Source organism: Lepisosteus oculatus, chromosome 8 (genome assembly GCF_040954835.1).
Source record: "Lepisosteus oculatus isolate fLepOcu1 chromosome 8, fLepOcu1.hap2, whole genome shotgun sequence".
NCBI classification, from domain to species: Eukaryota; Metazoa; Chordata; class Actinopteri; order Semionotiformes; family Lepisosteidae; genus Lepisosteus; species Lepisosteus oculatus.
This window is the reverse complement of record NC_090703.1, coordinates 22240010-22254803: the sequence shown is the minus strand read 5'-3', so window position 1 is coordinate 22254803 and position 14794 is coordinate 22240010. Positions and strand designations below refer to the sequence as shown.

Sequence of the window (14794 nt, the reverse complement as noted above, 5' to 3'; positions counted from 1 at the left end):
GGTACGTTTATTCAAAAATTGCACTGACATACTGGCTGCTCTCCATTCATTTCAGACATTTCTCATGATCTACTTTTTTCACAGTTTTCTGCTACACAGAAACAACTTCATGATTAAGTCTTGGAACTAAGAAAGTTTTCTCTGGTGATAAAGATTTCCCTCATCAAGTAAACATAACATTGAACAGGGGTGCCAAACACAGGTAGTAATCTATCTGGAACTGTTAGTTTTCATTGGTACTCCAGTTTTGTTCTTTTCTTCTATTCACATATGTCAGTAAAATCAATTGGTGCTTACCATGAGCCATTGGTAATCAATCACCAGTTCCATGTGAAGGACTCTACTGTCCTGTCAAGAAAAGCTGATGATGGCACTGTTAATGACTTCTTTCATGGCTCCATGCTCACATCATCCTTGCAAGATGAAGAGTTTTAGACATGAGAGGACAGGTGTCTCTGAACTGAGTGTGAAACTCTTCACCGAGAACAAATTTCAAACCACCACCCTTATTTAATTCATATAAACAAGAGGTGAAAGATTCATTGTTGATCCAATTGAATATCTGATCAAGCTGACAGGCTATTAATTCCTGAGAGAAGGAGGTAAAAGAGAAACCCATGTATTGTATATGAACCTCCAGTTATAATTTATGATTTTCGTTAAATGGTGGCAAAAGACCAAACGTCTACTATGACACACCCCCATATTGAAACGATGCCACAGTATTTTAGCTAACTTTTGGTCTTTACAATCACCTCTGAAACAATGTGGGAAACTAAAAATGTGTAGTTAGATTTCAGCACCTTGGACAGTTCTCTTACAGTATCTGTTCTCGAACACATCACAACCCCCTGACAACGTGGGCGACGTGGATTTTCACGAATCCAGTAGTTTAATCAATATATCACAGAAAACGAATTATATGTATTATATTTGTCCACTGTATACTACGTATTTGGGGGATTAAACGGTCATAATGTCTGCCCTGTTCTATTGTATGTACAGTGCGACCCAGACTCGTCTTTTCTGTATGTATTCAGCTATTCATTGGTTTCAGTTATCAAAACCACGTTTGTGATTGTGCGAGCTTGCTCCTAGGCATATCTTTGCTCAACACTGAAAATACATATTTTACCAAACAAAGATACAAAATAAACGTGTCTTCTCTCAGAAAGAATAGTTTGTCAATATCATTACTTGCATTAACTTCATATAGTCTGTTTTGAACAAAAACATGTCGTATTTAAGAGGTGATAGCTATTAAATATATACGTACATTTCGTAAAAAATACATGAGAAATGTATTGTATTTGAACATTTTCAGACATGTATAAACTTTTGTGAAGTACCTATGTTCCTAGGACGATTTGTTTCACTTAAATTACATGCCTCAAAATAAGTTTGACTCTGTCGGTAAAAGTGATATTTCGTGATTGCGATTTAAGCACATTTTCAACACAATTTCTTGTAGAGTGTATTTAGACACGACCTGCCCTCGGATGTGTTTTGATCTGTGCAGAGGAGGAATAATCTAACAAAAAAAAGTAGGAAGTTCCATAAAGACGAAATCTGGTGAGGGATACATCTCAAATCAAGATAATTATTTAAGTACAAAAAATAATAAATTAACTGTAATCACAATCAAATTAGTTATCTAAAAGCAAAATCCCCAAGGCAACATAACATTAAAATGTTTCGATCCAGCTAGGTGGTCTCTACATTTGGCTTCAGAAATGATCAAGACTTAGTCACACAAATGATTATCCGGAACATATAAAGATTTTAAATCCTATACAGCGCTGGCAATATACCCGCTTTCTCCTTCCACAATAAAACATCGTGCTGCATTTTAAATGGAGATAAACAAAACGCGCAAACCCTAACTCAAATATGATTGCGCTGAGATTAGCCTCTAATTGCCTGGGGTTCATGTGGAATCCGCGGGATAAAGCCAGGAGAATCAGTCTGAGTTTTACAATGTTTCTGTCAAAGGAGAGAGATGAGAGCACACACGCTTCCAACAAGTCATTTTCAACAGTTACAAGCTTCTCACAAAGACCACACAGGGAGCCTAAGAGATGCAAATGTAATCTGCGGTCATTCAGTGGAGTCGAGAACAAAAACCGAGCTAAAACCTAATAGAAATAAAATCAGTTCTCAGTCGCCGGTGTCTGTTAGATTACATTAGAAAATGACTGAATCTGCACTAAGTTTAAAGGTAAATGTCGAAGCTTTCCAATGAGAATAACGAAAAACTAGGCCTGTTTTAACCTGCAGTGGCGGAGTATGTCCGCCCTGTTCCATCCGCAGCTGTAGAGGATGCAGGGAGTGTAGGCTAAAGACTGCGTTCTTCAAGGCGCAATCCCATTGACAGAGGGAGCACTCGACATATCTCGACTCGACACTGAAATGTACGGACACGTTTGTTGGCGCTTAAACGTTTGAAGGATCATGCCATAATTATTTCAGATTTTATTTAGGAAGGCATTTCTCTCGAAAAACAAATCTTCACTGATAAGGCTTTAGTAGTTATGGCTTGTTAAGTACAACATCCATGCACTAAACGTAAGAGTAAGGAATTGTTATTGTATTCGGTTAAGATAAATGGTCCTTGCAAATTCCCCAAGCATGTCAAATGAGTTAGAACTACTTCATTAAAATGCCTTCTTAAATGTCCTGCTGAAACTATGCAAATAAATAATTTATCCTGCATGCTTCTCCTTTTTTAAACCGCTGGCCCATGCGTTTCACTTTGCTTCGTGATTAAAAGTGGAATTTAACATATATTTGCAAACTTAATCAGCCCAAGGTCACCCATACTATGCATCACTTTACTCTGTTAAAATAAAAATACGTAGGAACACACTGCTTCTGCTGAGAAATCTGTCAGCAGAAAGGTTTATATTTTCAAAAAAAATACTTATTGTTGTCGTTGACAATTAAAGCCCTAAAATAATAGACCGTAAGTTGACCGGTTACTCTAATTGAACTCTTGATTGTTATAAATGACTGAATTTGTGTTTATTAGTATGATGCAAAAGCAAAGGAAATAGATGGATTATTTCTCCCTATTCCCGTTGTACTTCTTAAAATACATTTTTATTTATAAAAATGTAGTTTCAAACGTTGCTGAAGTATTTAGTTGATGAATTCAATTATTAAAAAATATTTACATTTAACGTGAAAATATGATGAAATATTAAAATAAAATATATTGTGTAGATATTAATTTGAACTTCATGGCCAGCAAGTCAAAACAGAAGTCTTACGAGCACAAAGCATCGAAGTCGTTTTGAGTTTGCAGTTATCAGTTATCAGTTATTTTTCTTTATGTGGTTGTGGTTAACATCCTTGTTAGTCGAGAGTACGATATTTCATTAATGGATCTGAGTAATTCTGAATATCCTTTGAATTAACGCGTATTGTTTGTTGCTCTGTTTAGATTGAGTTTATGATGTCGTATTTAACACATATTTAACACGTATTTAACACATGAAAACCAATTAACTAAAATGAAGCTTCATTTAAAAACATTAAGTTACTGGAATGAAAATAAAACACTTTCGGCTATTATTTTAGCCATCGTTAGAGCGGCCTTTTGTTTATTTTAAATATCGCTAAGGGACTTCAAGTTGTCAATATACTTTGCCAATCTATTTTTGGGTCTTTCATAGATACAAATAGCTTGAATTAGAAAAAAAAACTCTAAAAACGATGTCTTTTGATCTATACCGTGAATCTGACCATAAAGAAGATTTGGAGCACATCGTCTGTAGGCATCGGATTTTGATTCTGACATTGTATAAACCCAGGACATTGCAAGACCTGTGCTCCACAAACACAGGAATGTAAATGTAAATGCGTGTTTTTTTATCATAACCTGATCAAAATCGTGACGCAAAGTCTTTACTAAATATTTTCGACTTCGTTTGAAAGATTGAAGGTTTATGTTGTCCGAGCTTCGTCTTCTTTCCCAACCTGTTAATTCATTACAAACCCGTCACAGACCCTTTTGGTAATTATAGTTCGAGCTTGTTAACAATTTTTTGACCTACCAAATTCAGAAATTAAAATATAAGCTCAAGAAAACGCCTTCAGTAAAACATTGTATTTAGTTCTTCGAAATGCTGAAAAGGGTTTTTTGGATACATTCCGTAAATTTGATTTTATTTGGCGAATGAATTACTCAAGATAGCGGAATATAGAATCATATTCTCGTGTGTTAAGTAAAGTGAAAAGAATAAAGAGGCTGTTCTTGCCGAGAGCTTAATTTTTACCAATTCTGCGTTTCAATTACAGTCGAATTCCCTCCTCTTCAGACGTCATCTTGAGCATAGCTGCATCTTATTCCGCTTGTATCATACCTCAGCAGAGCTGTTTGTGGCGCGATCCAGTCTTTTGCAACGGCTTCGGCAATAATAATAACACGAACTTTATCGCCAGTGAGTGAAATCCACACCCCTTCTCGAAGGTGAAAATCTCGCTGCTTTACGTTTCCGAAAGAGATCACTGCAGGTAGACACACTAACTCAATATTCTGGGTCATGGGGTCGTCCTCGGTAGTCAAATATTTAGATTGCTATTTGTTACAAAACGGATATAAAGCAAATAAAACTTCCAGTTTCCTAAAATATAAACCTGCATAGATTGATGTTGTTTTATATAAGCTTTTACTGTCACGCAGAACTTAAAAGAAGCTTCAGACCGCTTTTATTGTTTTTTTATTATTGTTATATAATAAAAACAGTTCCCTGAAACAGTTTGGTGCAATTCCAAAAGTTTGAGACACATTTTTGAAGGGAATGCGGCTTACAGATTTCGAAAGAATACACGAGAAAGCATTTCAGCCTTTAAGTTTCCATAAAAATGAATACGCTATGAAAGAAATGAAAAAATAAAAATAAAACAACAGCAATTTGTGTTTAAACGTAAAAACACAACACGGTTGCGTTACTGTGAACGTTGCCTAAAGCTACTTGTTGCCTGCTCAGTTTATCACAATTTGTGCAGTTCTATTCCAACAGTCTTCTTTCGACATCATTTTGAATACTTAAAAAAACGTGCAAAACAAGGTATCCAGATCGGCCTTTTTTGGGCTCAAATATACTACAGAGAAATGTCATTTGGTGCTTTTTCAAAAATACAGTTGTGCATACAGTATATGAAAACGTACCTTTTGTGAACTCCTGAAGTTTGTGAACTCCTTTAAGTTTACAAAAGTATATTCTCCAAGAGTCCTAAAGGATTCTGCAGCATTAAAATACGTGTGAGAAGCGTGTGAGGGAAGCACTGCCTGGGAAGGAGATGTAATTATTAATTTAATTCTGATGTTATCCAAATAACCTTTTTATTGATTTTGTGTGTGTTTAATAACCGCTATACACAGAGGCTATTTTTAATGTAACCCAGTACGCTTGGAATTTTGAAAGTTCCACACTTCGTATTTCTGAAAATACCCTCCATATTGGGAAACAATGTTAACGCTTCGCTTGATTGCCAGATTAACCAGTCCTTACAGTCCCCAAAGTTTTAGTCATTTTCAAATAGTCTGTAACTCCACCTCACCAAAAGCAAGACAATCGCAAAATCAAAAAAATAAATGACTTGCTAATACAACCAGACGTTTGCTTAAAGCAGGATTTTAATAAGATCCCTAAATGGAGGAACAGGTGAATTCTGAACTTGTAATTAGCTCTATATCATAATCATGTTATATATCCTGTATATACCTTATAGACCCGTGGATACACAGGCAAATACACGTATGTATATATTTTTTTCAATACTGAAACAAACGACGCAATGGCAATGTGCTTTTTAAAGAATAATTTGACAAAGGTAATACTGATTGAACAACTCTTAACCCTAAGACACAGCCATTATAATCAGGGCCCTTATTAAATTCACAGCACTTCACTGTAGGTTATATACCGGAGGAAAGCAACGAATAAGGAGTAGGACTTCAGATGCAGCTAATCGCCACATTTTAATCGTCGTATACAGGCTGTGAAGGTTCATTACTTCAACGGACACATGTTTTTAATTCAAGATCAAGGTATGTATGTATCTGGATATATGAGGCTTTAGGTAAACACGGAAAGCGGTGCAACTCCAGAGCCCGCAGAAACATAATGGTGGAAATGGAAACGGGAGTCTACTTGTGTGCCCTCAATCCCAATGGAAGGCTGCCATGGAGTCACTGAAAAAGGACCGGAGTCTCTGACGTGACCAAGTCCAGTTCACTGGAGCCACTTTCCGATGTGGGACTTTCGTAATTGACATTATTTGCTAGGTAATCATACCGAAGAAAACGCCAACCGATCGCACGATACCACGGTGACACAAAAGATAAATTAATAAAAAAGTAATTAGTGCCCCATCTCTTTTATCGTCGTTTATGTCTCGCCATTGACAGAATAAAAAAAAAGAAATCGTACTAACATCAAAAGCCATGACGTGCCCTTGTCACCATTACTTGGTATTTAATATACATGAATGTTATACAGTATATATAAACACGGCGTATCGCACTCGTAAATACATAGCAAGCCTTTAGTTATAATTTATTGGACATTTTAAACCAAAAGCGAGCAATTAATGTGGAGATAAAATATTAATTTATTTTACCACTATTGTACAATGCAGCGCATAGTAACGACATTATCCATGAACAGTCATCTTAAATGATTCATCTTCTTTAGGTTTCTTTAGTGTATTTTGAACTTTAATATCAAAGGACATATGTGACTGGAAGTAACACCGACAGGCTCCATGGGATTAAATAATTGCCTACATTCTGTTGGACATTCTGGCAAAATTTCGACAGCGGACTAAGGACCACATATAATTCAGCGTCCTCGTTTGTATCTCAAGTAACTATTTCAAACATCTTGATTTTCAATTCTATAGGAAATAATTTACAAGACGACGCGTCCGTTTTATTGACTATTTCTGTACTAATGATAACGTCATGACAGTCCTATCCTGCTCTCTCCTAAAACTAAACATCTATTGAAATGTTCTTAAAATGTTCATTGGTCTGGCCTGTAATAGGAACAATGATAATTTGGTACGCAAATTGCATCTATATGTATAAACACATACACTTTTGATAAATCCGAAAAGGGCTGCGAATAATGTGAGGCAATTGAAATTGATACAGAAAGAAAACACTTAGGTCAATAACAACGGAAATGAACCTTAATCTTCATGAACACTTTTGATTCTTGTCTAACATTACCTAATCGGGTATTTCGATAGATTTACTTTGCTCCGACTTTACAGGATGACATATGATATACGTGGCAGTATTTTAAAATATGTTTTTGTAAAACGAATGGCTAAATATTACGTTTAAGGAAATACATTGTGTTTCAAATATTGCGTGACAATATTGCCTCATTGTTCTCCAGGTCTAGTGCTGGAACAGAATTTTCATATGCGAACCGTAGATGATGCTCCCTGTTTCTAAACAGATGATTATTTATTCAAATACAGCCTAAACGTGGATGCACGTTTCACAATTATAATGGTGTATGTTAATAAAATAACGTATGATAAAGATTTTCTAAACAGTGTTATGTACTTGTATGTAAAATCATAATTATTTTCTTACAGTTAATCCTAAAAGGACCTTCGGTTGATACATTAAAAACCGTGTTTTGACTTATGGTTAACTTCTGTGATCAATAGTGCACACTGGTATCGGTTTGAACCTTTCATAAGGTTTCCTTTCTTAAACACGTATTTGCCTTCTTCTGGAATGTGCAAAAAAATAAAACCTCAATAAAATCACAATCTAAAAACCATGAGCTACTGTATTTCCTTTAGGTAGATATCGATAAATTTCTACTAAACATGCAGTTTCTAGCTGATAAATCAGGCGCTCAACATAAACGACAGAATTTATGGAATTCGTTTCTCGTCTTACATAGAGTTGAGCAGTTAATTCCGCGGACTTGTGAGAACTGAGCTGCCGCACTAGTAACTACGTAGTTGTGTCAAGCAAATATCAGCGTGAAACCCAAATCATAACATTAATAATCTCTTTCACACTTAATTTTAAATGTGCGATTTAGTTTCTCAAGTAGCTCGAACCATTCTCGCATCAATTAAGCTTCGCAGAATTACGCCACACAGTAAGTAAATGATACTTTAACACCATTAGAGAGCTCAAGACCCTAGACACTTTCTAAATAATGCATCGCTGCTGCCTCCGTTTAAACGATTTTCAAGGGCGATTCATCCAGTTAATAATTCCGATTAGCTGAGCTTTTTTCTCTACATCAAGACAACAAATACGAACTGCTCATATTAAATTAGGAATTGTTAGTACACTTTAACGAAGAGGTCGCCTGTACTTTTAAATTTAAGAAATACTTTTTGATTATGATTTAAACCATGAAGATTATTTACAAATAAAAAAATCAGTTTGTATTATTGTTAATTTCCAGTGTTTACATCTTTCTTGGCAGTGGAAGAGTGAAAACGTCATAATTAAAACACAAATAAATTACGTACACAAAATCCATGCTGTACAATTTTACTAATGAATTAAATACATAAATAATTCACACCTATCAATTATAGCTCTTTGAATGCGCGTATACTGTTTAAAAATAGTTACAAGCACATTTAAATATTGTTCCACTGCAAACCTGTAATTAAAATGCATTTTTATTACATTTTTTTTCTGAAAGCAATACTCTCAGTCTCTAAGCGTCAGGGATAGACAACATAGCAACAGTTCAACCTCACGATCAAAATATCACTGACGGCTTCTTCAGAAATTCGTTTCAGGCAGCCCATTAAATTTCAGATTCTGTAAGTCGTTAGAGGGTTTTTCCTTCTCATTATCCTTGTTTTGTGGTTTATACGTATGTGCTAAGTTATTGCTGGTTGCTTTTAATCAATTCTTTACGCGCACACAAAACTGACGTCCCAGAATCGTTGAGCCGATTTAAAGATTATACTTATGCGTCTGTGGATTAGAGACCGAATTCATGTGCAATTATTTTTGCAATATTCTCAACCTGCGTGTTGAGATTTAGACTTCTTTCAGTTTCTTAATATATTGAGTGTTTTACCCTTCCACATTTCCGCCAACAAGAGACAACCGATAGCGCACAAAAAATAGTTTATGAGGTTGTTTAAGGGCTATACGGTTGTTTGGACAGGGATTTGATTGATATGTAAATGCCTTTTGAATAGTGTTTATTTGATCTCTCCTGCACCAAAGAGCGGTGAACTCACCTTTACTGATTCGCAGGTACGCACACTTAAAGAGACGCCGCCACCACGAAAAAGTCGAGAGAGGAGTTTACCTAACCTAATCTAAAAACTACAAAGATAAGACACTGTGTACACAATAACCCATTAATATTATTATAGAGGTGGTTTGTACTCGCAAAGAAAAACGGTCAACCTGTTGGAATGTTTCGCGGGTAAAACACGGCGTTCCGAGTAGTTCTGAAAAATAATTAATGATTGTTTTAATTACTGTAATGAGTGAATGATTCACTTTACTGCAGATGTGAAAACACGAAATAAAAGTAAAACCTGGGACTTGATCTCTAACGTCGCCACCAGTTTGCATCGAGAAACAATTCAGATCAAGAATACATAATCCAGATGGAGAAAAAAAACTAAACGTCGGATATATATATTGTAACGCTTACGGCCGACAGGTACTGTGTAAGAGCCGGCGTACCAGAGCAGGTGACCTGAGCCCCCGTTGCGTTACAATATATAAATAATACGTAGGAATAGCCGAAGAGTTCGTTACACGAGCTGGCACCGGCGGACCGAATTTCTTTCATGCTAACGATAACCTTTCACAGAATCGAACAAAAGAGCAACTAAACGCTGCATTCGCAAGAGAGACATTGCCATTGTCATTTACTCGAATCCCCATCATAACATCAACATTTTAATAATATCTGAATTCGTGACGAGCCCTACAGCCTGATCCATGATCACTACTGTTTGTGGACTTTGAACAGCCCTAGACGGCAAGCTATAATAGTAAACCTACGTCTAGCTCTGTTTAAATAACATGAGTATACACTTTTTTTCTTTTTGCTCGTGTACTACAGGGGGACTATTGCACTATTTATTAAATTCATTCCACGGCCGCATTGGGCCCTTTCAAATATTTAGTTTTCCCACACGCGCACACACCTTTGGCAAATGCGTTTTTAAGTCCTATCAGACCAAAGGCCAGTAATTTTCTTCCAGAAGTCCACCGATAACCCACAACTACGCAAAATTTTTTAGCTTCCAATGGTAAAGGCAGCAATTTTTGTATTTCAGCTTGCCAGTTATTATTCGATTTTTGTCACCTGTGCTGTCAAAATAAATTATTATGTTTGTCCAGAATTTTTATTTGAATGAACAGCCAATAAATTGCATTTAATAATAGTGTATTGATGCGGTATCTTTTTCCTGGTGCTCTAACGAGCATTAATGACATCCACTTTACGCTCAAGTTCAATAAAGGAATATGAATTTTATTTTCATAATTTATTAATAGGTTTGTATGACTATATTTATGCCAAATATCTATATAAGTTACAAGAAAATAAAACGTACGCGGTCAAATAACAGTTAAACTCAAATATAATACAAGCAACCTTCCAATGGCGATAAAAACTTTATACAACATAATATACAGTTTACTAAAAACTATGTATCCAATCCAAACCTTTTACAGAAATATACAGCTACGTTTTACATTAAAATCTATTAGAAATCGGAGCCACGTTATATTACCCCTATAAAAGTCTTTGATAGCCCACACAAAGGACGCGTCTGATTTAGGAATGGACTCGCTCGTTATTTCCCCAACACAAAATTGTATTTAAATGACATCTTCCTCGGCCACGTTGGCTCTAATAGTTAAAACTGGTATAAAAGAATATGGGATTGCTTTTCCCTATTCAACGCGATGTGAATACTTCCCACCTCCACGGGACTTTCTAGTTTGCTGATTGACTCGTTACCCCCTTTTTTAACCCAGTTAGTCGTCTGCAAATCCAACTGAAAGTAAATAGGATTTACTTTTTTTTAAAAGACTTTGGAACTGCAGCAATGGCTGTCCGAGTTTACACAACAGTCTGCGGCGGGGTTATGTCACCAGGTCCTGCCGTACAACAGAGCGGAGCAAGGCATAGCGGTGCCATATTCAGAACTAGCAGAGTTTAGGTGAGACAAACCGGACACCTGGCTCTGAAGAGACGAGGGGCTGGCGGAATGTTGAACTAAATCTGGAGAATGGCCGGCGCTGCCTGCTTGTTGGCTCTGATGCTGTCCCATCGCCGTGGTGCTAGTGGAAACCGTCATAACGTTACTCCCTTGCTGATGATGACTCTGGATGGCAGTGGTCGGTGTATTTGTGCCTCCCTGGCAGGGCTTGCCGTCCTTGACTAACACTGGCACAGCTACTCTTCTGGGAGACTGCTGCTGCTGCTGGCACGAGCTGGAGTCTTGTTGCATCTGTTGTTGGCTCACCTTATCTTTGGCTTGTCGTTTCATCTTGTACCGGTGATTCTGGAACCAGATTTTGACCTGAGTCGGCGTGAGGTGGATCATGCTGGCCAAGTGTTCTCTTTCTGGGGCCGAGAGGTATTTCTGTTGCTTGAACCGTCTCTCTAGCTCGTAAACCTGGGCTTGAGAAAACAGCACCCTCCGCTTTCTCCTCGGAGTGCTCTGCAGTGGGCCCATGCTCTTGCCGACGTCTGCCAAAGAACCCAGGCTGCCCATGCCACTCATATTCATTCCGGAAGATGACCCCATGAAGCGAGAAACTGGAGAGAAGAGAAAGGCGTTAGCAAATAAGAAAACAGAAAAAAAAACGCCATGCCTTTCTCCCAAGACGCCTCACAGTTTAGAAACGTTTCTGAGAATAAAAGTTCGCAACCACTACGGTAACGTTGGTTTCCATAGTAAAAAACAAACTAGACCACACAAATAAATTGTTTCAGTCACCCCTTCTGCGTCTGCACTGTTCATATTCTGTGTTTGAAAAATTAGAAAAAAACGTTATGCTCTCTCCTTTTCTGTAGTTTACAGAAAGTCCATTTTGCATAATAATAATAAAAAAAACATTCACATACAAAGTCGTCGGTTATGATAAGTAACAACGAGGTTTGTCAGTAGGGTTTATTGCGGCTGCTTTTTCGCTGTGGGCAATACAAAATCTTGTACGTAAGGAATACTTGGAAAATCGGATATAATACAATTATCATAATACAAATTTGAAAAAACGAATCATTGAAATCAATGATTTGACACGGTGTGTTAAATATAAGCGTCCTACATATTACTGGCTGACAATTAAACTAAAATGGAAAAACAGTCATGTATAAGTTATTTTATGTGATTCAACGCTGCAATAGGCCTTAGTATACAGGGAAAAAACTCCCAGCAAAAATCTGAGGGATGAAAGCAAGAAAGACGACGGAAAGAACACACAATAACAAAGAACACCGAAGTACATCAGTGACAACTCTGTTAATTTAAGTACCTCGGTGCAATTTCCATTTTTCGAAAAGACTCACAAACTATAAAATACTGAAATTCCTAAGAGTAACACTGATTCAGTCGTTATATGACTGATAACAAATCGTTCAGTGCGTATTCCTGAGATTCATTTTGAAAACCAAATCTGACTATGTAAATGGCGCAAAATGGTCACATTCAAACCTCCCTGAGAGAAACCCGCAATTCCATCTATTTTATTTAGGTCATTTTGTTCGGTTTTGACATTCCACAGATACAACGAGTTTATCACTTTGATGTTATCATGAGTTGAAATAGTTTTCTTTATACTATTAGCGGTTCCTTCCCGAAGTTTGACCGGGTGTGCGCTGGGTGCTCTCCATCATCTGCCCATATTAATTAGTCAGACTCGAGTTCCACTTACTTGTAGAAAAGCGCGGATCCGGATTGGCTCCGTACCACCCGGTGGCCGAGGTGCTGTTTCTCATGGTCTCCTGGTAAGGCGGAAGCTCGCTCATGTTGCCCAAGTTGCCGTTGCAGTAGCCCCCCATGGCAGTGTGAGAAAGCTGGGGCACCCCCGCGGCAGCCATGTGGTAGGTAGCGGGCACAGTCCCGTTGTGCCCCATGTGGTGTTGCTGCATAGCCGCCTGAGAGACCTGCGGTTGCCGGTAAGCTGTCAGGGGAGCCCCTAAATTGTTGCCCTCCATACTTACTTTCTTGTAGCTCTCCTCAAGGGGACTCAAGATATCGGAAACAGAGAAAGGAGTCGTATGCTTGGGACTCATCGACATTGTTCTGTGGCTGGAGGGGGAAAAATTAGAAGGCAAGGCAATCTTTTTTTTTGACAAAGCCCTGTTACTGCTGTCTCAGCGTCGATCTTGTTGGATGAACACGTAAGAGAGTGGCTGAAGTCCGCCTTAATTGGATTGAGTGGAGGCTCGGGGCTTTCTTTCGTTTGTTTTAGCTAGGCGCCAGGTTTAAGGCTGCCACCAGAGGCGGGGCGTAAGCAGCCAGGGCAACAATACAAAGAAGCCCTATCCACATCGCTCCCCGGCATAATTAGCTTACGTGCTGATCACAAGGTAAACACCTTTAAGTTTTCCCCTTGTCAGAAATGTGGTTGTGTTTTCTGCTATGTTAAATGATACGGGCTGCCTAAATGCTCCGTTGCCGATCCTTTGTAAACTTTAGTTTGTGGTAAGTGAAAGTTTGTGCAAATGGCGTTCTTTTAAAACGCAGCTCCTGCATTCAGCACAGATCCGAACACGTGTGGATTGCATTGTCAAGAATATCCAAAACCTGCAGTGTGTTAGGCGAGGAAGACATCGATAGAGAGAAGGTTTCCTGTCTCACCAATTTCTCGGTTTAAGAATAAAATTCACTTTAATGTATCTGTATACAGCACTATTATTTCCGTTATCTCCAGTACCCAGATTCATAGCCCAAGACTTTTGGTTAGGTATGTTCGTATCAATCTATCAAACTTATCTGTTCTATCAATCTGCATACAAGTACACAAACACTATATATACATAAATAAAAATGAGTAATGACTTAAGAGTTTAGGGAAACCACTTAATACTGGAAACAATTTCAAAAGCTTCGGTTGAACCCCTGACTTTTAATGGATCTGAGAGCCATCCAGTGATTGCACTTGTAAACCGTGTTTGCATTATGCTTGATCGTACTTAGAAATGCAAAAGTGCACTTGCGACTGTGGAGGAAAAAAAAACCCTAAATATCTCCTGGTAAAGTGGTTGCGTAAATGATTGACCGTATTGTGACTATGTTTGATATTAGGACATAAGGATCACTTTGCTTCAATTCAGAAGTCCTCATTCACCGGCCAAGAAACCCGCTCAGGAGAACGAAGGTTTCGGTATGAGAGTTAACATCAGCGAAGTAAAACCCTCCGGCGGTGATAGCACTTCAGTGCTCCGGGAGAGGTGAGCCCACGAGCACACGAAGCTCGAGGAAGCAGGGAAAAATAAAGACAGCCCCGCGGGTTTCTTTAAATCTTTCGGGTCTTGTCTGTGCATTGAAAATGGGCAGCAACATTTGTTTCTGTTGGAATCTGAGATGTTTCGAAACCTGTTAATTTTGACGTTAAATCATAGGATACAAAATGATTTATGGAAAGAGAGCAACGATCCAGTACATGATCAATTTCAGTTACGCATCCAGTATAAAGAAAATCAGAATTACCGTCAAAAATTGGAGGTTGTTTCAACGATGTTTTGATATAATTAACCACAACGTAGCCAAATGGTATTAAACTTCACCTGATGTGCGACTT

At 37.8% G+C, this 14794-nt stretch overlaps 1 protein-coding gene across 1 annotated transcript; it reads right to left on the bottom strand.

Annotated features, from left to right (window-relative positions):
- Window positions 1-10551: 10551 nt before the first annotated feature.
- Window positions 10552-13512, bottom strand: nkx2.1 (NK2 homeobox 1). Its single transcript, XM_006632668.3, has 2 exons — window positions 12923-13512; window positions 10552-11804 (listed from the first exon to the last, which is right to left on the bottom strand). Exons 1-2 carry the CDS (start codon window positions 13287-13289, stop codon window positions 11131-11133), a joined length of 1041 nt encoding a protein of 346 aa, XP_006632731.1. The 5' UTR covers window positions 13290-13512; the 3' UTR covers window positions 10552-11130.
- Window positions 13513-14794: the final 1282 nt, after the last annotated feature.

Excerpts from the sequence above, each read along its gene's own strand:
- nkx2.1 (XM_006632668.3), bottom strand. The coding sequence starts at position 13,289 with ATGTCGATGAGTCCCAAGCATACGACTCCTTTCTCTGTTTCCGATATC. Across the intron at positions 11,805-12,922 it reads GGATCCGCGCTTTTCTACAA|TTTCTCGCTTCATGGGGTCA; the intron begins GTAAGTGGAACT and ends TCTTCTCTCCAG.